The sequence below is a fragment of the Triticum urartu genome, chromosome 4A (assembly GCF_056163025.1).
Source record: "Triticum urartu cultivar PI428250 chromosome 4A, HENAU_Tu73, whole genome shotgun sequence".
NCBI classification, from domain to species: Eukaryota; Viridiplantae; Streptophyta; class Magnoliopsida; order Poales; family Poaceae; genus Triticum; species Triticum urartu.
In genome coordinates, this window is record NC_141876.1 from 604,898,782 (window position 1) to 604,923,638 (window position 24,857).

General features: G+C 45.8%; 1 protein-coding gene across 1 annotated transcript; it reads left to right on the forward strand.

Moving 5' to 3' along the window:
- The first annotated feature begins 19,036 nt into the window (after positions 1-19,036).
- On the forward strand, positions 19,037-20,723 carry LOC125554987 (uncharacterized). The gene is made up of 3 exons (XM_048718321.1): positions 19,037-19,999; positions 20,116-20,262; positions 20,376-20,723. Exons 1-3 carry the CDS (start codon positions 19,037-19,039, stop codon positions 20,721-20,723), a joined length of 1,458 nt encoding a protein of 485 aa, XP_048574278.1.
- The last annotated feature ends 4,134 nt before the right edge of the window (positions 20,724-24,857 follow it).

Genomic DNA, 24,857 nt, shown 5'->3' on the forward strand with positions numbered 1-24,857 from the left:
CGACGTAGGGTTGAATATGACTAAGGTAGGAGGCCACAGTCATCAACGGGAAAGATGACCAGTTGGAGGGGACAGGGTCTTGTGATGAATATGCAGTATCTGGCAGCTGGTTTGCTGCAATGGTGCTTGTTTTCTCATACTGTTGGTAGCTTTTGTCAGTAAGCTACATAAATTCCCCATGCGTTGTGGGTGAATGGATTGTTCTTGCACTGAACATCTAATTTCTTGCAGCCACAGTTATGTGCGCATCTTAAAAAACTCTACATTAATTCTACAATTTGCCCTCCCAAGCTATTTGATCGAACATGTCTAAATTCATCTCGCACAAGAGGTATAAAACTCATGTGGTCTAGAGCTAGTGGTCTATGATGTAATGTGTATTTAATTAGTGCCTACATGCCAAATTTTGTTGTCACTGCAGTTCTGAATTGCATATGTTTTCTGCAACTCTAGGAATTTGGGTCAGCCCCAGCTATACATTTTATCACTTGTTCTTTTCTAAGAATATATGGAACCTACGAGTATTTGTGTAGTCTGACCTATCTCTCCTTGATTTTGATGTTGTTACTAGAACCGCCATAAATGCTCAGTATATAAATTTAGATGTTTACATGCTGGCTGGGTGCTCTAGTATTACTGTTTGAGAGGTTCATACTGCATGCTGCAATAACTCTTGGCATATAACTAGATTTTTTTACCTCCAAGTTCCTACCATAGAGGTACCAAATCTGTAGGTGTAGTTTGATTGTTTTGCGAGTTTTGTGGCATTGACAGTGTTTTGCTTGTTATATATATATATATATATATATATATATATATATATATATATATATATATATATATATGTCAAATTTCGTATTAAGCAGGCTTAAAAAATCATATTAAGCAAATAACTATTCTGCGTACTTCTATTTTACTCAGTTTAGACTTTAGAGTACTCCAAAGTTAGTCTGTCTTGAGGAACCACGAAATCTGAAAGTGTTTGAAAGCCCCAACTTTTGAGTCCAGCTGGCTTGAGAAGCAACACATGCCCCCTCAAGATTAATATGAATCTGAACTTATACAATTTGGACCAGTTCTCACTCCTTTGTGCGTCCATCCATGCTTATTCAGTTGGTCTTTGTCTGTCAGATAGAAAAACCTTTTTACGGAGCATGCCTCCGATAAAAACCCAAACTCTGGATTGGATCGATGAAACAACTTGAAACTAGATAGACTAAGACTAAAATCACTTGATCTTTACATGGCCAATAGCTTCTTTTCTTTATTGTTGCATATGGTTCTGTTTATTTACTTGGTCAAGCAAGCACCAAGAACACTGAGAAAGGATTATGTATGAATTTCTTCAAAATCATTCAGCATATAGGCAAGTTAATCTCTGAACATGTTTTATTATTTTGGCCTGGCAAGTCGCTGCAAAAAAGGTTCACCATCCATAGTTTCAATCAAAGAGATAAAATTTATTTACATTCTTAACCACATCTTGTCAGGATATCCTCTCGTTGAGTATGAGAATTCTGAGGAAGCTGCTTGCAATAATAGCATCCAGTAGAATGGCTCTATCGGATATAGATCTACTTTACTTAAATGAGCTCTTATTAAGATGTACAGAATGTTTTATGATCCCTTGTATCCCACTTTCTGTTGGTCATGAGTCATGACAGAAAGAAATTGCCCCCTCAAAAAGAAAAAGAAAAGACAGAAAGAAATCGCAGGGTGTGTGTGTTGTCGATTCTCGATTGTCATGAAATCTTTTTTAACTGTAAAATATTATTTGGAATTTTTTTCTCTTCCTATTCCTAAGCACATGTCTGCTAGTTGGGGAGAGTTTGAAAATGGTTTTTGAAGACCTGGACAAATGGTTTCTCCGGAATATTGGCTCCTCCTATTCTTGCCTACATGTCAGTTCAGTTTCTCAACTAACTGACCAGCCACTAGTGGAGTGTACTGGCACAAGGTATGGCGCCTGCTCGGATGGTTTCGTTCCGACCGTTTCGAGACACCCGTATGCAGTACCTCCTGGTTAAGTTGGCGACAATATGCCGTCCTAAGAGTAAAGGGGGTCTGGTTGTAATTAACTCCAAACTCATTAATGTTGCGCTGCTTACCAAGTGGATCTAGAAGCTTTCCTAAAATGAGTCGGGGCTCTAGGCGAAGCTTCTAAAGGCAAAATACTTTCGCAACGGAACCTTTTTCCAGTCTAGTGTCTGGGGTCTCCGTTCTGGAATGGGACAACGGTAAAACCTGCATTGTCCTTGGGGGCCAAATTCAAAGTGTGTAATGGCTGATCCACTCGTTTCTGGTTCGATTCTTGGATCGACGTTTAGCCCCTCTACCCACCCCACCCGCCGGCGACTACTAATCTGAAAATTTACCAGTGGCGGGCGAAAAAACTTGCCCGCCACTGCTATTAGCTTAGCAGTGGCGGGCGCGAGCTTGCCCCCGCCACTGGTAGTAGCTGTCTAAATTTTCTATGGGACAAATGTTACCAGTGGGAGCTATGTTTTGTGCCCGCCACCGGTACTTGAGTTAGTAGCTAGTGGCGGCGACAATACGTGACCGTCACTACTATTATTTGGTCCCACAACAAGTATGTACAAAAATACCAGTGGTGGGCCCACCCTCCACTGGTAACTCAAATAGCAGTGGCGGGCACAACGCGCGCGACGACAGTCATGACAGAAATAAATCACAGAGTATGTCTTAGTCGGTTGTCATGATCTTTTTTTGCCTGTAAATATTTCTTTGGTATATTTGCTCTTCCTACATGTCAGTTGAGTTTCTCAACTAGCTAACCAGCTACAAGGTGGTTCTGGGTCAGATGGTTTCGTTTTGACCGTTTTGTGTTGTGGTATTTCACCTGGACAGTTTCTGCACTAAAATGTACTCCCTCCGCCCCATAATGTAAGAAAGGTACTTTGGTTCTGGACTTGTGGCTGTGTAAGTCCTGATATGTGTATGACATATATCGTCTCACTGTGGCCACTGCTGCGCAGTTAAGAACACAGGATAATGATCCATGGTCTGAAGTTATTCCAAAATCCAATACGATTATATTTTTCGTTGTATCATCTTACTAATGAACTATAGCTGTATTCTAGTTTCAAAATATTCTAAACAGAATCACTCATGTACAGAGAGTTACTAGTTTGTTTGTGATAGGACCTACTATAGTATTACTGTAGCGATGGAATTATTACACGGCAAGAGGAGGAAAATGGACTAGCCAAATACACACGCAACACGCGCACACAGCCGCCGCCCGGTTCGCTTCTGATCCTCTGGAAACCCGTCACCTACTGGCTACTGCCGCTGCTGCTAGGTACCTCTCCCCAACACACCACTCTTGGGCTCGAACATGGACGAGACCCACTGCGGCCCAGAGAACTTATGGTTGAGTCTCTTCTCCTCTCTGTGCCGGCTGGGCCTGGCGTCCTCCTTCCTGTGCCATGGGTTGTTGCTTGCCCCTTCGTCAGGTCGCTGACACTGTGGCCCAAGAGATGACGATGCTTCTCTATGCTGCTGGCCTTGTGAACCGAACTAGCACTACATGGCAGGTGCTATTTTACTTATTTGCTGCTGCAACACGATGAAAAACCGCATATATGAACTCCCGAGAGAGCCCAAATTCAGCGCAGAAGCAACTAACAATCCTAGAACAAGGATATAACACCAAAGCTTATGCTGATGTATCCACTCCATAGATCAAACATTCGTGCAATCTTTAACAACAATGTAGCACCATCTTTGCCAGTCTTTTGTCACCAGATGCGTACTCCCTCCGTCCACGAATAAGTGTACATCTAGTTTTTGTCCTAAGTCAAAGATTAAATTTTTTGACCAACTTTATAGAAAATAGTAGTAGTATATGACATCAAATTGATATATTATGGAAGTACATTTCAAAACGAATCTATCAATACTAATTTAGTGTCATAAATGCTGCTACGTTTCCCTATAAAGTTGATCAAAGTTTTAAAACTTTGACTTAGGACAAAACCTAGATGTACACTTATTCACGGACGGCGGGAGTATGTAGGCAGAGCACAATCATAACTAGTGTGTTTATAAAGCATAAAAAGTATATAATATCAAAACAGTTTGATACATACCACTTCATCACACTCTCATACAAAAACATCTTGGATATAGAAACCCACAAGATGTCGTACAAGGAGCAACGGGGAAGAACAATCCCGATCTTACAATTATGAGGAAAGAAAGAGTTGTTCTCAAGGCTTCACACGACATGAAAACCACAAAACAAGGAGCAGAAACAGTTACCTCCAGATTTGGTGTCCTTATAGTTTGTATCACAGTAACAAATCGGTGTGATCCCTACGTGAATCCGGATGTTTGTCAAGACAAAGGGTACTTGACAAACACCCTTTCGACAAAGCGGGCTTCGTCGAGTCCTTTCCACTGGGCATTCGACAAATAGTTTGCCGAGTGTCAAATGGGGGTACATGGCAAAATAAAGTGCCTTCGCGGAGAGCCAAAAAATGACACTTGCCATGTGGCTAGAATGTTGGCCGAGTGCCTCGGTTTCATACTCGGCAAAGAAGGACCCATGGGAAGGCACCACATATCCACAAGATGTGCCGAGTACCTCTCTGCAAACACTCGGCAAAGAGCCATCATGTTTGTCGAGTTCCTGAAGGAAGATACTTGGCAAAGGCCGGCCCACATGAGGCCGCCACGTGTTCACTGACTTGCTGAGTTTCCTGGGATAAAACTTGACAGACAACCTTCAGCAAAAGTGCTACCCAACTGGCAAGTATGGTCCCAAAACATTCTATGTGTCCGACTTTGCCCAGTCCTGCAGGGAGGCACTTAGACAAAGAATCAGAAAATCTACCAGATCATGACACTCGGCAAACATATGTCAACGTTTTGTTTTTAGTTTTGCAATTTGCGCATGCAATAGAACATATATAGCAATCATATTTCATGACATCCCACACATTGAAACATTATATTCAAACCATTCTCAACATATATCACAAAGTCACAAACACAAGTTCACAAGGACACAAGCACAATCACAAGTACAGAAAGTCCACAAGCACAAAGTTCATCCACATTACCCAGAGTTTACTACTCCCTTCGGTCCTTTTTACTCTGCATATTAGAATTATCTGAAGTCAAACTTCACAAAGTTTGACCGTATTTATATGAGAAAATATTAACATCTTCCATGCTAAATTTATACAATATGAAACTTTAAATCATGACACATCTATTGATATTGATTTCAGATTGTGAATGTTGATACTTTTTTCTATAAAGTTGGTCAAATTTTACGAGGCTTGACTTCAGTCAAATCTTATATGCGAACTAAAAAGGACCAGAGGGAGTACATATTTCTTAAGGTTGGAATGGCACCACCACCATGAGGCGTCATTTTGCTTCATTGCCCATTTCCATGCACCACAATGGTATATTTTTTCCTGACATGCATTAATATTTTGTTAGTTGATTTTTTTTGCATTGAATTTTTTTTAAAGGAGGATTACCCCGCCTCTGCATCTGAACGTTGCATGCAGCCATTTTATTAGTTATTCACAAAGACCTTACAAAGTAGTACATAAGGTAGTCTAAAGCTACCATCTTAATAACAACTGTCGCTACTTCTATCCACTTGATAAAGAGGTGCCGATAGTCCGAGCCTAATACCAAACAGACATCGCACCAAAGCCTAACATCTAAAGCCGGAGGCCCCAACCAAGCCACATACTGAGTTTGGGGTACAAACCGATCCAACGCACTCTCATCTGTCGTCGCGGTCGTCTTCCACCAATCCATCTTCAGAGCATAAACTAATGCACCGACCTTGCCAGGCCTCTCTGCCATCGACAGCACCATGACGCCAGACAGCGTTCTCCTCCTGCGCGAGCCCATCTCCGCGCATCGGACGCCGAGTCTCCACTGTTCCACGCTGTCGAGATCCGCCGCCATCAATGAGTAAGATGAAGCACCGCTCCACCAAAGAAACCGTCCACTTGTCCATCGAGCCCGTGTACACCTCCAAGAATGACGCCGTCAAGGGGGAAATGACACCAAAGCGTCGTCGTCATCCGATCTACAGATCTAGCCTCCCCCCCCCCCCCCCGGGGAGGTAAAGGATAGAGGTCTGGAGCATTTCCACGGTGATGCCTTCAAGAAGGTAACGACACAAAAGAGCGCCGCCATCGCCGGTCTTGGCAACAAGTCGAGAATGAGGTTTTCACCCGGATCCACTCGACGAACCTCCATATTGCATCATGCGTACGGACCACCACCGATCTCTGCCGCCGCGGAGCGAGCAATCCACTCTAGCCAGATCAAATCTGACCAGAGGGCCAATCACGCCCGCAGCCGACCAGACCACCAAAGCCCTCGACGCCGCCACCAATCCAAGGTGCCGCAGCGCCGTGGCCAGGTGCAGCAGCAGCATCCGCTGCTGCTCGCCGCCGAGAGCGAGCCACCACCGCGGAGGCTCGGATCCGGGGGCACACTTCCGCTCGCCCGGGTGCCCTGCGCCACCCTTACGCGCGAGAAGGAGAGGCTCCTCCGCCACCCTCGTCAACCGCCCAGGCTTAGCCCGATGGCTTCGTCCAGCGGCGGCGGAGGGGAGGGATGTGAAGGGGAGTGACCAGCGGCTAAGATTTGGGCCCCTCGACCGCCTGCGTAGGGGGTGGGGGAGGGGAGAGGAAGGGAGGAAGCAGCGGGCGGCGGCGGCGTTGTGTGGCGACAGGGGCGCTAGGTGAGGTCACTTGGTCGCCTGCCTGGTTCTAGTTCAGAATTGGAGTTGTGTTACTCCCTCCGTTCGGGTTTATTAGGCCAAAAGACAACTTCTTTTAGACCAAGACACATAGTAATTTGCTCACATTAATTCTTCTATTCCACTCCTAATGCACTTTCTCACATGCATGCAGCCAATAAAAAAGCACACATGAAGTGTATTAATATTTCAGCCATGGCACCAACAACAATGGCTTTCAATCCAACCAATGAAATGGTTGCATGCATGCACCTTTCCAAAGCGGGGCATTATAAAAGGGGACATGCTTGTTATGCTGAGAGGCCTAATAAACCCGGACAGAGGGAGTAGTTGAATCTAGGCACAAAATACAAAGGAGGGTTCAATAACAAGGACGGAGATAGTAGCTACGAGGATGGATGGAGCACCACGAGGAAGGGAGTTGCCACCGGTGTCAAAGAGCGGGGACACGACACTAGTAGAAAAAGGGTCAAACGTGAAGCACATTAGTGCCAGTTTGAATTTGAGCCGGCACTAATGTGTGCATTAGTTCCGGTTCCAACGGCTAGCCGGCCGCTCTCATTAGTACCGGTTCGTGGCAAACCTTTAGCACCGGTTCGTGCCACGAACCGGTACTAAAGTGAGTGGTGGCAGGATGTTGTCAGTCCGGGGCCCCTCCAGCACCTTTAGTACCGGGTCGTATCACGAACCGGTACTAAAGGTCGTCCTACATAGACCCTTCATCCACCCGAGCTCGCTCTGTTCTTCCCCTTTCCCCTCTCCTCTCTGTTCTTTTCCCTCTTCCTCTCAAGCTCATCACACATTTTGCTCAAAATTTGTCAAGATTTGAAGGCCCCCATCCATTCAAATGATCACAAAGGTTATCAACTTTTTCCTTTCATCTCTCATTGCTAGATTAGCTCGTGCAATGCTTTATATAGTGATTGATTTTTGAGTTTAGTAATTTGGCAGGAATTATATATATGTGCTAGTATTTGATTTATATGCAATTTGAGGTCAAAAATAACACTTAGTTTGCATATGTAGGTGTGGTTTACTTAGTACCTTCTAAATCTCCGTCGTAACCACCGTCGATCGCTCGCAACGTCCCGTCGCCGGCACCACCTTGTGGTGAGCCTTGTTCATGAAGTTTTATATAAAAAAATTGATGTTTGTGTGATTTGGATATATAGTTACTCGTATAATTATCTTACCCATATGTTGTTTGTTATACATAGTGCCATGGTTTTGATATCTGTCCCCGTCGGCCCTCGTCCGGGTTATGATTCGGATGTGGTATATTCTCTTTTAAAACTATTCATTGCATTTCGTGTTTATGACAAATTATGCCCATCAAGTTGACATAGATATTTGTATGTAGGAGGTAGTTGAACCGGAAATTCCAACCGACCCTATTGTCGAGAGGTTAAATTTAGTTGAAAGAGAAAACGAGGATTTGAAGAAAAAATTGAAAATAATTGAGGGGGAGAAGATGGAATTGGAGTTGCATGTTGCCGATGTCGTCGATGATCACAAGATTAAGATGGAGAAAATGCGTTTGAAGATTAGAAAGATTAGAAAATATGCCATTCATAGTGAGGCTTGGTATCATTATGTTGTTGGATCAATTGTTACCTTAGTTGCGATATTGATCGCGTTTGTTGTTGCATTTAAATTCTTTAGCTAGAGAGTTATTTGTTTGTTGCATTTAAGTGTTGTATGAACTTTATGTATTGTATTAATTTGATGTTTTCGGTGCTGTGTATTGAAGATGAGCCGGCAATGGATGTACGACGACCGATGCTCTCCCGAGTTCATTAATGGCGTGCGTACTTTTCTGCTTGCGGCTGAGGCAAACAAGCGAGCGGATGGTTTTATGCCTTGTCCATGTGCTCGCTGTAAGAATGGTCACAATTACTCTATGTCAAGAACCATTCACGTCCACCTGTTTGAGTCCGGTTTCATGCCCCACTATAATGTTTGGACCAAGCATGGAGAAATAGGGGTTATGATGGAAGACAATGAAGAAGAAGAGGACGACGACAGCTATCCTGGCCATGGATTCCCTGAATACGATGATACAACAATGAGGGATGAAGCTGAGCCGGTAATGCGGGAAGAAGCTGAGCCGGCAATGCGGGAAGAAGTTGAAGAAGAGGCATCGGATGAGCCCGTTGATGATCTAGGTCGGGCCATTGCCGATGCAAAGAGAAACTGCGCAAGTGATTTGGAGAAGAAGAAGTTGCAGCGCATGTTAGAGGATCACAAAAAATTGTTGTACCCGAATTGCATAGGTGACAAGAAAAAGCTGGGCACCACACTGGAATTGCTGCAATGGAAGGCAGAGAATGGTGTATCTAACAAGGGATTTGGAAAGTTGCTGGTAATGATAAAGGATATGCTTCCAAAGGACAACGAATTGCCCGAGAGTACGTACGAAGCAAAGAAGGTTGTCTGCCCTCTAGGGTTAGAGGTGCAGAAGATACATGCATGCCCTAATGATTACATCCTCTACCGTGGTGAGTACGAGGATTTGAACGCTTGCCCGGTATGTGGTGCATTGCGCTATAAGATCAGTCGCGATGACCCTGGTGATGTCGAGGGCGAGCGCCCCAGGAAGAAGATTCCTGCCAAGGTGATGTGGTATGCTCCTATAATACCACGGTTGAAACGTTTGTTCCAAAACAAAGAGCATGCCAAGGCGATGCGATGGCACAGAGAAGACCGTATGAAAGACGGAAAGTTGAGAGTACCCGCTGACGGGTCGCAGTGCAGAAAAATCAAAAGAAAGTATGGGAAGGAGTTTGCAGATGACGCAAGGAACGTATGGTTTGGTCTAAGCGCAGATGGCATTAATCCTTTTGGGGAGCAGAGCAGCAACCATAGCACCTGGCCTGTGACTCTATGTTTGTATAACCTTCCTCCTTGGTTGTGCATGAAGCGGAAGTTCATTATGATGCCAGTGCTCATCCAAGGCCCTAAGCAACCCGGCAACGACATTGATGTGTACCTAAGGCCATTAGTTGAAGAACTCTTACAACTGTGGAATGGAACAGGTGTACGTGCGTGGGATGAGCACATGGGGGAAGAATTTGACCTAAAGATGTTGCTGTTCGTGACCATCAATGATTGGCCTGCTCTCAGTAACCTTTCAGGACAGACAAACAAGGAATACCGCGCATGCACGCACTGTTTGGACGATACCGACAGTATATATTTGGCTAATTGTAAGAAGAATGTGTACCTAGGACATCGTCGATTTCTTCCGAGCAGGCATCCCGTAAGAAAGAAAGGCAAGCATTTCAAAGGTGAGGCGGATCACCGGACGAAGCCTCGCCACCATACTGGTGCTGATGTACATGATATGGTCAAGGATTTGAAGGTGGTCTTTGGAAAGGGTCCTGGTGGACAACCTGTTCCGAATGACGCTGACGGACGCGCACCCATGTGGAAGAAGAAATCTATACTTTGGGACCTGCCCTATTGGAAAGACCTAGAGGTCCGCTCCGCAATCGACGTGATGCACGTGACGAAGAATCTTTGTGTGACCCTGCTTGGCTTCTTAGGCGTGTATGGGAAGACAAAAGATACACCTGAGGCACGGGAGGACCAGCAACGTATGCACGGAAAAGACGGCATACACCAGGGTCATGCAAGCTATGCTCTTACCAAAGAAGAGAAGGAAATCTTCTTTGAATGCCTGCTCAGTATTAAGGTACCGTCTGGCTTCTCGTCGAATATAAAGGGAATAATAAACATGGCAGAGAAAAAGTTCCAGAACCTAAAGTCTCATGACTGCCACGTGATTATGACGCAACTGCTTCCGGTTGCATTGAGGGGGCTTCTACTGGAAAACGTTCGATTAGCCATTGTGAAGCTATGTGCATTTCTCAATGCAATCTCTCAGAAGGTAATCGATCCAGAAATCATACCAAGGTTAGAGAATGATTTGGTGCAATGTCTTGTCAGTTTCGAGTTGGTGTTCCCACCATCCTTCTTCAACATCATGACGCACGTCCTAGTTCACCTATGCGAAGAGATTAACGTTTTGGGTCCTGTATTTCTACACAATATGTTCCCCTTTGAGAGGTTCATGGGAGTCTTAAAGAAATATGTTCATAACCGTGCTAGGCCAGAAGGAAGCATCTCCAAGGGCCATGAAAATGAGGAGGTCATTGAGTTTTGTATTGACTTTATTCCTGACCTTAAGCCGATTGGTGTTCCTGAATCGCGCCATAAGGGCAGACTGGATGGAAAAGGCACGCTAGGAGGGGAACAAATAATATGTATGGATGGACATTCTCTCACTGAAGCACACTACACAGTTCTACAGAATTCCGCCTTGGTGGCTCCGTATATGGATGAACACAAGAATTTGCTACGCTCCAAACACCCGGAGCGGTCTGATGACTGGATTACACGTGAACAAACCAGGAGTTTCACCAGCTGGTTGCAGACACGTACCATGCATGACACCTCTATTGAAGATGACATGTACTTGCCGTCCCAGTTACCATCTTCGAATATAATGACTTTCAAAGGGTACGAGATAAATGGTAATGCATTTTACACGATCGCCCAAGATAAGAAGAGCACCAACCAAAACAGTGGTGTCCGCTTTGATGCAGAAACCAAGACGGGAAAGGAAACATATTATGGTTATATACAGGACATATGGGAACTTGACTATCGACGTGGTTTGAAGGTCCCTTTGTTTCGGTGCAAATGGGTCAATATGACACGAGGCGGGGTAACAGAAGACCCGCAGTACGGAATGACAACAGTGGATCTCAACAATCTTGCGTATGCAGACGAACGATTCGTCCTAGCCAATGATGTGGCACGGGTTTTCTATGTGAAGGACATGTCTATCAAGCCAAGAAAAAGAAAAGATAAGGAAGCGAGTGCATCGTACGATGAGCCAAATCGGCACATAGTTCTTTCTGGGAAGAGAAACATCGTGGGAGTGGATTACAAGACAGACATGTCAGAAGTTTATGAAAAGTTTGATGAAATTGCGCCATTCACAGTGAATATTGACCCGAGCATCCCGTTAAATGATAAAGATTTTCCATGGTTACGGCGCAAAGGGACACACGCGAAGAAAAAGTTTCACACCCAAAGATCTGGAATGTGATCGGCTTCACTATCATCACTTTCTTCTGTGTTTCACACCCAAGAGGGAATCTCTATAATAGTTAGGGTAGTTATGTGTTTTGGCATTTGAAACGCGAAGAAATTTTATGTGCAAACAAATTCTTTCATGCCTTTACTGATTTTTAAAGTTAAGTTATTCACAAACTAGTGATTCACACTAATTTCAAATAATTCAAAATTTAAACTACTCAAATTTGAAAACTACGGGACTAACAGAAAGTTTGTAATTTTTTGTACCTAAAGCAAAAATATTCACAAAGAAACTCTAAATACACAAAAAAACAACTCAAAAATAAATAAAGCAAAAAAAATAAAAAAAAAAGCCCGCCTACTGGCCCAGAGCGGCCTGCGTACGACTAGAAACCCAACCTGTTGGTGGGCCAGGATGCAGGCCCGCAAAGGCCCAGTAGGCCCACAGGGCAGCACAGAACATGTAGGCCCAGTAGGCCTGCTTTGGAGAGGAGCTCGAAAGAGCTACCGCACGGGGGGTTATAAACCAGTGCGGACGCCCCTCGGCTAGCGAGGTGGGACTAAACTTGTCGCACCGCACCTGCGCCAGCGCACCCCCTTTAGTACCGGGTGGTGGCACCAACCGGTACTAAAGGGAGGGCCTTTAGTACCGGTTCGAGCCACCACCCGGTACTAAAGGGGGTGCGCTTCCCGCCGCTTGGCCTGGCCAAAACAGGCCTTTAGTACCGGTTGGTGGCTCCAACCGGTACTAAAGGTCCATCATATATAACTAAACACTTCAAAAATTTCAGTTTCTCATCTGCTTCTTCTCCTCTGCCCCGTCGCCCGCCGCCCCCGTCTCCATATCCCTCGTCGCCGCCCCCGTCGCCGCCCCGTCCCCGTCGTCGCCGCCGTCGTCCCCGTCGTCACCGCCGCCCCGTCCCGCGTCGTCCCCGTCCCCGTCATCGCCGCCCCGTCCCCGTCATCGCTGCCCCGTCCCCGTCATCGCCGCCCCGTCCATGTCCCCGTCGTCGCCATCCCCGTCGTCGCCGCGCCCGTCGCCGTCCCCGTCGCCGCCCCCCGTCGCCTCTCGCCTCGCCGGTGAGCACACACACACATACATACATTTTTTTAGTTTTTTAGTTATAGAAATAGTTATAAAAATGTTAGAAATTTTTATTTTTTTAGCTATAGAAATAGTTAGTTATATAGCATTGTTAGAAATGTTATAGAAATGTTAGAATTGTTAGAAATTTTTCTGTTTTTTAGTTATAGAAATAGTTATAAAAAAGTTAGAATTGTTAGAAAATTTTCTGTTTTTTAGTTATAGAAATAGTTATAAAAAAGTTAGAAATTTTTCTTTTTTTAGTTATAGAAATATTAGAAATGTTATACAAATGTTAGTTATATATATAGAAATGTTATAAATTTTTTTCCTGTTTTTTAGTTATAGAAATATTAGAAATGTTATAGAAATGTTAGTTATATAGCATTGTTAGAAATGTTATAGGAATGTTAGTTATATAGAAATGTTAGAAATTTTAGTTATCAAAATCCAATCATTAAAAAAATGTTACGTTTTGCGGGCATATAACTAGTATTTGTTCTCGACGATGCCCGGCCCGCATCCTCGCCGTCGACCCGTCCGCGACGACGTCCGGCCGACCTATGTCCGGGACTGGGCTCCGCCGGGCTGGCACTGGGAGGTGCTGCCTGGAGGGGCGCGCCGCTTGATGAGGAACCCGGCCCCGGGTCCCGTCGTCGACCCTGATCTCGTTTGGTGGCGTTCGCGTGGGCCAGTTTTGGTGCGGAGGGAGCCGGCCCCGCCGGAGGTGGTACGTCGCCGTGTCAGGGAGGAGGACGAGCACGTCCATCGCTACATGGTTGCGTTAGAGGGCAGCAGGTTCTCCAATACCTGGCAGTTTCTTCAGGGATCTCACTTCAGCTATGATCCTGTGAGGGTTCCTTCTCTTTGGGTGTCCACCGCCCGCGCCGCAGGAACCGCGAGTGTCCTAGATTCTTCTGTAGTATTCGATCTTTATTAGCTACCTAGCCAGTGATGTATTCGATATATAATATTCGAGACAATGTATTCGAGATTATATATTATTCGAGACGATGTATTCGAAATTATATCTATTATTCGAGACGATGTATTCGAGATTATATCTATTATTCGAGACGATGTATTCGAGATTATATCTATTATTCGAGACGATGTAATTTGAATACTAAATTATTTTATATTTCTTTTGGATTAGTTAAACAAAACCTATGGCGGACAATACCGGCAGAGAGGGAGAAGAGGCCATGTTCAATATCATACGCAATCCTCGCGGGCCAGATGATCATCAGAATGAAGAAGATTATGACGGCTCCGAATATCTAAACAACACCGGGGAGGGTGATATGATATTCGATCGCGACGACCGAATTGATGAAGTCATGAACTATGAACATGACGAAGAAAATGTTGATCTTGAAACAACAAAGACCGGCGAGGTATATATATTTATATAAGCAGGCATCTGGTGATCATCACATGTTTTAAATGACTTGAAGATATATTAACGAATCAATCTTTCTTCTTTCAGCCATCCGGATCGAGCAAATCTTCAGGCAACAGGACGAAACGAGGCCCGAACAAAAAGTTGAAGGAGGGCGTGAAGTACAATATCGAGGCAATCAGACCTAATGGCGAACCATTAGCGCCTAAGAAGATTGCAGACAAGTTCGTTCGTCAGTGCGTAGTTCTTGTGAAGGACCAACTCCCGATCTCCCTTCAAGAATGGAGAGAGCCAGCAAAGCCACGTCCAGGAGTTACTTTTGTCGACGACAGACAAAAACTTCTGCTTTGGGAAACGCTCATGGAACATTTCACCCTACCAGATCATTTCACAGATGCAGATGTGGAGAAAGGCAAGGACGCTGCTCTTAGGAAGATGGCGGTTGCATTCAAGAACCACAAGATTCGTGAATGGGCCAAGTACATCAACGGAGGAAGGAAGACTCCAGTATTCGAGGGAACACTAGAGAAGCAAAGTGCTCATTGGGACGATTTCATGAAATTCAAGGATTCGGAATTATCTAAGGAACGGTCGAGAATAAACAAGGCCAATGCCGCAAAAAAGGATAAGTTCCATAAGCTGGGGCCAGGTGGCTATGCGGTGGGAATGCCTAAGTGGGATAAGTCTGAGAAAGAGATGCTGGATGCAGGTGTCACTCTAGAAACATTGAGCTGGGCCCCCAGGTGCAGGACTTGGTTCTATGCGCATGGGGGGAGTTGGACCCGAAGACAGGCAAAGTTTCAAAGAAGGCATGTCTGGATGGAGCCGAAAATAAGCTACTTGTTACAATAGAAGAGGCTCGATCGGGGTTGTTCGAGCCCAACAGAGAGAACGACGAGCTTACGCGTGCCCTGGGAAATCCTGAACACCCGGGAAGAACACGAGGCATGGGCGTTATTCCGTGGTATGAGGGGTTTTCGGACTGGAACGCCGACTACAGAACCCGTGCGAGAAAGAAGATTGCAGAGGAGAAGAAGAGGAAGATGGAGGAGGAGCAGAGGAAGCTAGACTATGAACGCCTTCAAGGCCTAGAATCAGCGCACACGGACTTGGCAGTCAAATTCCAGCGGCAGCAGGAGCAGATCGACTCACTTAGCCAGCAAAGGGGGTCTCAGCAGCTAGCGGATGATCCACCATTGGATAGCACCGTCCCATCCATGCCGAGAATCAGCGTGGGTTCTGCCCTGGGCGACGCATTGCTGGATAGCTACCCAGTGGATGACATCATGGAGAACACTAACTGCGAGCTACACTTCAAAATGAAGAACATATCCATGAAGGTGGCGGACGCCCTTGCTTTTACAAATCCCCCCGAGGCAACCTTCCATTGCAACCTGATTCCAGCGGGCTATGCTCGTGTCTTGGTTGATGAGGTGGTGGACCAATATTCGGGGCTAGAGCTTGACATTCCTGGAGGTGACGATGAGCACACACTAGGAGAGGCCAACCATCGTATCATCCTATGGAGAAAGGATTGCATCATCTTTCGAAGGCCACCGACACCGCGTCATCCGACTCCTCGTCGCAGTCCGCCACCGAGTCAGCAGACTCCCGCTCCTCCAAGTCCACCAACGCGTCAGGCCACTCCTCCTCCAAGTCCGGCACAGCTTCAGGCCACTCCTCCTTCTCCAAGTCCGGCAAAGCATCAGGCCACTCCTCCTCCAAGTCCGGCACAACTTCAGGCCACTCCTCCTCCTCCAACTCAGCCACGTCAGCCATCTTCGCTGCCTCAGCAATCACGGAAGAGAGCCGCCTCAGCTATGGTGCGTAGCAGTACAAGTCAAGGTAGTACTGGAGGTACAGGCGGAGGCAAGCGATTTCAATATGGTCCAAGCCTCGCGCCTCTTTCGCAGAGGCCTTACGACAAGTCCGAGGAGGAAAACGTAGCCATATCGAAGGCCGAGGTGGAAGCCCATTTTGCACCGAAGCCGCCACCGCCGCCAAGGGAGAAAGTGCATGTGGAAAAGATTGACCACTTCATTCGTATGGCTAGAGCACCAGCTCCCAAGCCTGTTGACACAGACTATGAGCGCCACATCAAGAAGTTAAATCGAGCACGTCTACAGAAAGAGGCGAGCTCGAGCTCGAGCAAATCAGCTGGCAAAAGAAGCGGTAAAACCGTTCCCCAGCTAGGAGAACAGGCGGCGCAATCAACCCCCCTGCTTGTTGTGCCAACAACACATGAGAGTAGACGCGCCCAATATTATTGTGGGCAAACCGTTAATGTTCCCGGGGTGGGCGATGTGGTAATAACCGAGGAGCATATTGCGCAGGCTGGATCGATCGGGATCACTGTTGGACAACTCCTCGATATTGAGCCCATGTCTCCGACTAGAGAGGAGGAAATAAAACGAAAATATGCCTGGGGCCAACCTTTGGTCGAGCCAGAGGAGGTCCATAAGCTCCCAACGAGAATGTATGAATTGCATCAATGGTACATGGACATTACCAAGATTTCCAATCGAGAGTCCCTCATGGTGAATGTCAACAAGGATCATTACTACCATGAGAAAGCTGTGACCGTTGAGTATTCAGAACTATTTCAGCTATAGAATCAAGACGCACTCGACAAATCTATTGTCAGTTGCTATTGTGTGTAAGTGATTTCTTTCTGTAATTTAAGTATCAAGCTAGCTGTAGTGATCATTTTAATCAATCATTACCTGTAATTATCCTCACTATATTCTTTTCTGTGGTATTATGCAGGATGAAGATTTATGAAATGAAAAAAGGTGGACGCTATGGCATTGGGTTCGTTGACCCAAATACCATTAATGAATACACATGGAAAATAGATCCATATCACGAAAAAAGTGTAGAGGAAAGCATGCTACAGTTCTTCAAGGAACTCAAATACAATGAAGATATACTACTTCCTTACAACTTCCAGTGAATCACACTGTCTTGTACTACAAATTCTGTTTTTCCCTACTAGCTAGCTACATGTTTTTGCTTACATATGCCCGCTTAATTAAGACATGCAAACGTGTGTGCATGCAGATTTCACTGGATCTTGTTAATCATTAAAGTTGATGAAGGAACAGTTGAAGTACTAGACTCACTACTTAAGAAAGCAAGTGACTACACCATCGTGAAGGGGATAGTCAACAGGTAATTTCAATCATTATTAACTATATCTTGGCCTATTTAATTAGTTCGTCATTTCCTAATAACAACTATTTAATAACACATTTATTCATTTTCTTTGTCGGCGGGCAGGGCTTGGGCAAAGTTCATCAGGGCCACTCCAGGCCCATGGAAACAAAATCTGAAATGGTATCGACCCAAGGTAAGTAATTAAGTAGTAGTACTAGCTAGCTGCCATCTCTTTAATTATCATGCTTGATTAATTATTATCTGATCAAATTTCATTCTTGTAAAGGCCCTGAAGCAGGCGCCGGGGAATGATCTATGTGCATACTACGTTTGCGAGAACATTCACATGATGGCGTCCGAAAGGAGCAAATCTCAAAGACGGGAGTGGGTATGATATCGATTGTCAGAATACTATTCACAATTTTTACACCATTATCAATATCTAGTCACACAACTAATACACATGCATATTGATCTCCTTCTTAACAGTTCAAAGAGGTGCGGGACAAGCTCCTAGCACAGGACCACATAGAAGCAATTCAAGAGGAAATAGCGGAATTTTTGCTCGACCAGGTCATAGATCCCAAAGGAGAATACTATTACCCGCTACCGCCCCATGAACCACTTCCAATTGTTATCGTGCTCCGAAGCCACCAATTAGCTAGGCTAATGCCACTGGCTCCGAAGGCACCAATTAGGAGAACTATTTGAATTCAAAACGTAATTTAATTATGAAATGATCGTAAGATTACCTCGGGTGAAGAACAACTTATTCTGCACCTAGGTGATGAATAGTAACACTATATATATATATATATATATATATATATATATTATGATCGGTTCTACTAGAAATTTTATTTATATATATGCATAACGTGTACAATATGTGTGACGTAAAATACCAGCAAACAAAAAATAATTAAATGAAAAACACAAAATTAAATGAAAAATAAATCATAAACTCAAACCCCCCCCCCTCCTCCAAACCTTTTAATACCGGTTGGTGACACCAACCGGTACTAAAGGACTCCCTGCCCCCGAAGCTGGTCCATGTCACGTGTGCCCTTTAGCACCGGTTCATGCTGAACCGGTACTGGGGGGGGGGGGGGGGGGGGGGGCCTTTAGTACCTACACTTTAGCACCGATTACCAAACCGGTACTAAAGGGCCTTACGAACCGGTGCTATTGCCCGGTTCTGTACTAGTGCGAGCTGGGCCGTCGAAGAACGACGCGAGCGACTGGAATAACGGCTGCGGCTTTGAGATCCGGGTGCGCCACATGGTAGATCCGGGTCATCAGATTGTGTATGTACGACCCTGGTCGTATACGATTTTTCCCATGAGAAAAAAAACAGCAATCCAACACGCCGGTTGGTTGAACTAAATTTTTTTAGGGAAGTTGGTTGAATTATTAATTGACAGGTCGAGCAGGACTTAATCTGTTATTAGGAGTCCACCAAAATCCATCTCCGCCGCCGTACATATTACCAGAGGGAGAGATGATCGAGGAGGGTTTTGTATCCATGGAGTTGCGATCGGGCCGCCGCCTCACCTCTCTGCCGCCGCGCAACAAGTCATCGCCGTCCAACATCGATATCGGCCAGGATGAGGACGTGATCAGCACGCTTCCCGACCACCTCCTCCTCGGAATCCTCGAACGCCTCCACCTGCGTGAGGCGCTCCGTGTCGGCGCCGCCTCCACGCGCTGGCGCCACCTCCCACACCAGCTCTCGCACCTAGAGCTCCGGGTCGACCAGTTCCATGGCGCCACGCCGGTCGAGATCATGGACGCGTTCACGGGCGCGGTGCGGAGGTTGCTCTCCGTGTGTCCTCCTCCGTGCCCCGCGTGCAGTCGTGCTATCAAGACCCTCGTCCTACGCTTCTACATGTCGGACCCTCTGCAACTGAGCTCCATCGGCGGCGGCGTTGAGGACATCGTCAGCCGCGGCGAGACCGAATGGCTCGAGTTTTATATATTACCGCCGGCCTCGAGCACCGACGAGATAACTCAGCTGCTCGCCGAGATGGGGCAGGCGGAGCGGTTCATGTCCTTCTCCCGTGCCTGCCCCGTCGCCTTCCGGTGGCTCACCAGGCTAACCCTCGAGAACCTAGCGTTTGGAGACGATGACGTCGCGGGTCTTATTAAAGCTTGTGATAAGCTCAAGCACCTCATCCTGATATCTTGCCGACTGGTTGACCATCACTCCGCACTCAAGATCGACACACCGTGCTCCGGGCTCCAGGAGCTTCAGTTCATTGACTTTGCTTGCACATGTATCGAGCTCATCTCCGTCCCCAAGCTAAGAGAAATATGGTGCTGGTCTTGGCCCTGCGAGAGCCCTCCGGTGCACTTCGGCCACGTTCCCCAACTTCTTGAAGTGAACCTCGGTTCACGTGCTGGGGTGTGGCAGGCGCCATTTGCGCTAAGCGAGTGCTTGAGTGCCACGAATCTGTCGAGATTGTATCTCAATTTTGGTTGCGAAATGGTATGTTTATTTCAACACTTCACATGAATTTCTCCTTGCATCTAGTAGTACATATCATATTTCTTCTTAGTACCTACTAATTGTTGTTGTCTGTTGTGTTCTTGCTTTTGCTGCAGATTTGGATTCAACTAGAACATCCTAAGCACCTCACTAAAATATTCAGAAACCTGACCGAGGTGTATCTTTACTGTATCTTTCCTGAGTGCGATCTGAACTGGACCATGTTCATCGTCGAAGCTGCACCTGCCCTACTGAATTTTACAGTAAGCTTCACCTTGAACTTAAATACTGGTATTGCTGGTTTCATTTTTCTTATTAACTGCAAAGGAGATACGTAACTGCAATATGTGTTTATCTTCTGTGTGCATGCATGAAGTTGGACCGAAATCAGCATCCATGTGTCAAAACGTCTGAGCATAGTGCCCAGAAGACCAACATGTTGTGGGAACCATCCAAGGATTGGAAGCACCTGAACTTGAAGTTACTGGCGATGTCAGGGTTCGAGGAGGAAGAGAAGGTGACAAACTATCTAAGGCTTTTCATGGAACGAGCCGTGGGCTTGAAGAGAATCGAGCTGCATGGTAAACACCCCTGTGATAAGTGCAATGCCATGGACCTTGAACTTGAGTCCACAAGATCCCTTGTTGACAAAGCTACCAGGTATCGGATTAAGGAGCGACTCACACATGAATCCTCCTTGTCTGTCAAGATAACAATATGTTGATTGTCAAAGAATTGTAACAATCTCTTAAAATAAGTGCTCACGGCTGCTACTAGAGCGATGATTGTGCCTAGTCAGTTGTTATTTTTGGTTAGTTTTGGATATTGGTGGCGAGAAAACTTATGGGTAATATATTTAAACACTGCTTTAAAATGCCTACTGTATTGGATCTACGCACCTATTTTCAGAATTTTACTTTCAAAACATGAAATGCTCGCATCCTAATGAATGTGGAGTTGGGAGAGCAATTCCAGTCAAGATGTGGAGTCCGTCAGGGTGACCCCAGGGCCGGTCCTGGGTGAACCTATAATCCAGGGCCCTTTGACATAAACATCAATAATAACCAATGTATATATTTATACATGAAATTTTACTATAGTAAACACTTTGAAGTGCATCAAAAAGAATGTTCATATGAAATATGGACATAACTTCGGGCGATGTGCAGTCTCCTCTTGGTGACTCAGCCTCTAAACCTCTCGACGTGGTAGTGTGCGGATCGGCGATGGGAAATCTTGGAGTCTAGAGATTAAACAACATGCATAGGTCTAGTCGCACGGTCGGAGTAGCATAAGGAGAATGGGGCTATCATTTTTTTCAAAAATAAAACAATGGCCAAGATTTGATGGTTTATCAATCATGACTGTGCGGTAAGTGTAATTTGCAAATACTCCCTCCGTCCCAAAATTCTTGGCCGTATGTAAGAATTTTGGGACGGAGGGAGTATGTACCAGGAAAAGAAATCAACGATACCTCACACTGTCTTCAGAACTATGAGTCAGCCAAATGTCCGCCTACTCAAAGCCTAGTTGTGATCTTCCTTGATAAAATCCAGAAAAGGAGATTGTTCAGCTTTTCCATCCTCATCACATAAGGAGTCTTGATACATAGACATCAGATAGTAATGGATTAGATGGAGGGGTGTAGCCGTGTAGGTAGGAGGAATCAGGTTGGGTGAACAAGGGGGAAATTAGGAAGGAAGGATGCGGCCATGGCGTACAATGTTGGGCCAGCCGAGAAGAGCTGAACAGAACAGCTGACGAACTTGTCGTGCTCGGGCATGGTCATGTAGGATCTGAGTGCTTGAAGTGAGACGGGGAAGAATCAACTGAGGTCGCTTTACTGAAAATCGCTAGAATCAAGCGATCTCACATTATTGGCGTATGCGTCATCGGTGCTATGCAGCATCTACAACTACACATGGCTAATTTGAGTTGCCAAACAACCGTGGACGCGGCCGGATTCGTCCCCGGACGGTGATCGGTCGTACCTCATATTTCACCTCCCACAACCATACTACCCATTTCATGATTCGTATATTCATACAATAGCAAGCAATGGAACGATCTATGTATGTATTACTACCAATTATACTACTCGTCCTCCTTGTCTGAGATGTTGATCAAGTTTGTGACCAAGCCACCGGTCTCATGGTCATCTGCGGCCGAGCGCAAAGGCGGTTCCTCCTCATCGTCTTCCTCGTCGGCAAAGAGCACCTCCAGTGCCATGTCCACCTCCCAGAGGAAGCAGAGGTTGGCCTCCACCTCCGTCTCCAATTGGATGGAGTCGAGGATGGCTTGCTGCTCAACCGCTTCCTTGACTTGGGCGAGCTCGAACTCTGCCAGCGCGTCGGCCATGGCGAAGCCCATAGCCGGAGGCACCAGATCATCCTATCCTTTGGCCTCTTCCTCCTCCTCCGGCTCCGCCTCCTCCTCCCGCTCATGCAACTCTTGCTCCTCGTCCTCAGCTCCGGCGAGTCCGGAGGCAGGCAGGTTGCGATCCGAGCTTCGCGCCTGGCTCAGATCTCCTCTAGCAGCTGCAACCGCAACTCCAAAGTGAGCATGGCATAGGTGGTGATCCTTTTCTGGGCCATGGCTAACGGCTAGCAGCGAAGGAATTTTGAAGGTGATGGCGCAGAGGTGGGGGGGGGGGGGGGGGGTTAGAAATGGGAATGGGCTAGGGTTGGGTTGCCGCTGTCTGGCTAGCCAGATTTGATCCCTTAGGCAGCACGTCGGAGAGGCGCCACACGGCGCCATGAATGCGTCCTCACCTCCCTCACCGAAAATCAGAGGAGGCGCCTGTCGAGTTGATTGGTTTTTGCGTGGGTCCCTACGGCCAATTCGACGTGGCGGGCGCGTCCAATCATCCCCATATCTGCCCCCACATATGGCTTGAATATGAGGAGTATCGTTCAACCCGGGCGTTTGGGCTGGGTTTGCCCGGTCTGGTTGGGTGGGAAAATCTTGACAGGGCAGTGACCACGCAAGCTGCCCGGCAATTTGCGGTGGATATGGAGCACCTGGTTGTAGATGTTGTTAGGGTTTTGGTAGTTGGCCTAGGCCCAGTATGGCAGTACAAGCATGTTCCCCTTGTTGGGCCCCTTGGTTTGGGGGATTTTGGGGGCCCGAGACAGCCGCCCCTCCCCCGTTAGGGCCAGGCCTAGGTGGCCCTCTCTCAACCTACCACTTGATCCTAGTTGCAGACCTGATCGAACGGCTGTGGATAGCGCATTATGCTAATGACACGTTACTGCTGCTCAAAATGGAAATTGAACAAGCAAGTATGACCAAGCACATCCTCGCCATTTTTTCGTACTTGACCGCCTTACACATCAATTTCAGCAAAAGCATCTTTGATTCTAGAAATATGAACCAAGAAGATATCGCTGAGCCTGCTGCCATTTTGGAATGCCCTGTCGCAGACTTTACATGCACTTACCTAGGGTACCCTTTGTCTATACCACATGGCTTCTCATACTTGTTATCCAAAAGGTGGATAAAATATTATCTGTCAGGCTATCCACTTTTTTATCATGGTGAGGACGTCTCATTCTGATCAATTCAACGCTCAGTTAGTCTGGAAAAATTGTTACTTCTGGGAAGGGAAGAAGGCCGTCGCTGGAGGGAAGTGTTTGGTCTTTGAATCGGGGACTTGCACGCACACAATCAAGTGTTACTTTGCAAATTTGAGCACAAGGTCCTGCAATCTTAGCCCTAGCAGAACACTTCGAAAGAAGAACGTATTGAATTTAGAACTGGTAACTTCTTGTGGACAACTTCATACTTACTACAATTCGCAATTTGCACAAAGCAGGTTAATATTGATTTCTCAAATACAAATAATTCTGTTGTCACAGATCATCTGAGTAGAATGTCTCAAAGCAATATTTATATGAACTGTTTGAAAAGTCTGACCAATATTTTCCGTTTTTTCAGAAATCTATCGATATTGATGTTGGTAACAAATACCATGAGAATTTTCAAAGAAAAGCTGAAAAACTTCATTAAATATTGAAAACACTATGTGATTATTCTTGTTTCTTGCAAACTGCGCACATTCATATGAGTGGGTGCACCTAAAACCTGAAGGCGCGGCTGAAACTGCCAAAACCCCTACAAGAGCAACTGCTTCTGAACTGCACCTTTCATTGGCAGCCACTATTGCTGGCAACAATCAATTGAATCATGCATATTGTTGACGCAGGATACTTGCGGCAAGTGACTCTTCAGTAGGGATACAATAGAATGATGGTTAATCCAACTATGCGTGACGGAGGACGATCGGTAACAACAAATGCAGCAGTATGCAGGGAATGCTACCTTTGAACACTTTCTGAGGGCTGCTAATGTAAAAGGCTAAAACATCTCTACTGTTTTTTGGGTAGGGTTATCCTCAAAATTTTATCACCGACATTGGTAGACCATGTAGCAAAAATGATGGAATAAAGATCATGTTCCTACTGGGGAAATTTTTGTAGTCCCTTCGAGAGAAAAAGATACTATAGCACAGACTCTTATATATGTGATTCTATAAGACAGTCTCGTTTCTTGATACATCCTTTTTATGGGAATATATGTTAGACCAAACTGTAGATTATTGTCAAAGGCATGCTATCCTGTTCTACTGCCAGCCATTATCCAGATCAATGTGATAGGCTTCCAGTCAGATATAGAATAGCATAGCTTAATTAATTTGCACCCTTTTCAGTCAGTCACATTCCAAACAGAGAACGCCTCAGGAATTTGAATGATACCCTCCAGGCATAACACAGAATACAGTAGGGGATTTCTCAGTACATGGAAAGTTTTCTCGGCAAAAAGAGAACGCCTCAAGAATTTGTCAGTACATGCACAAATA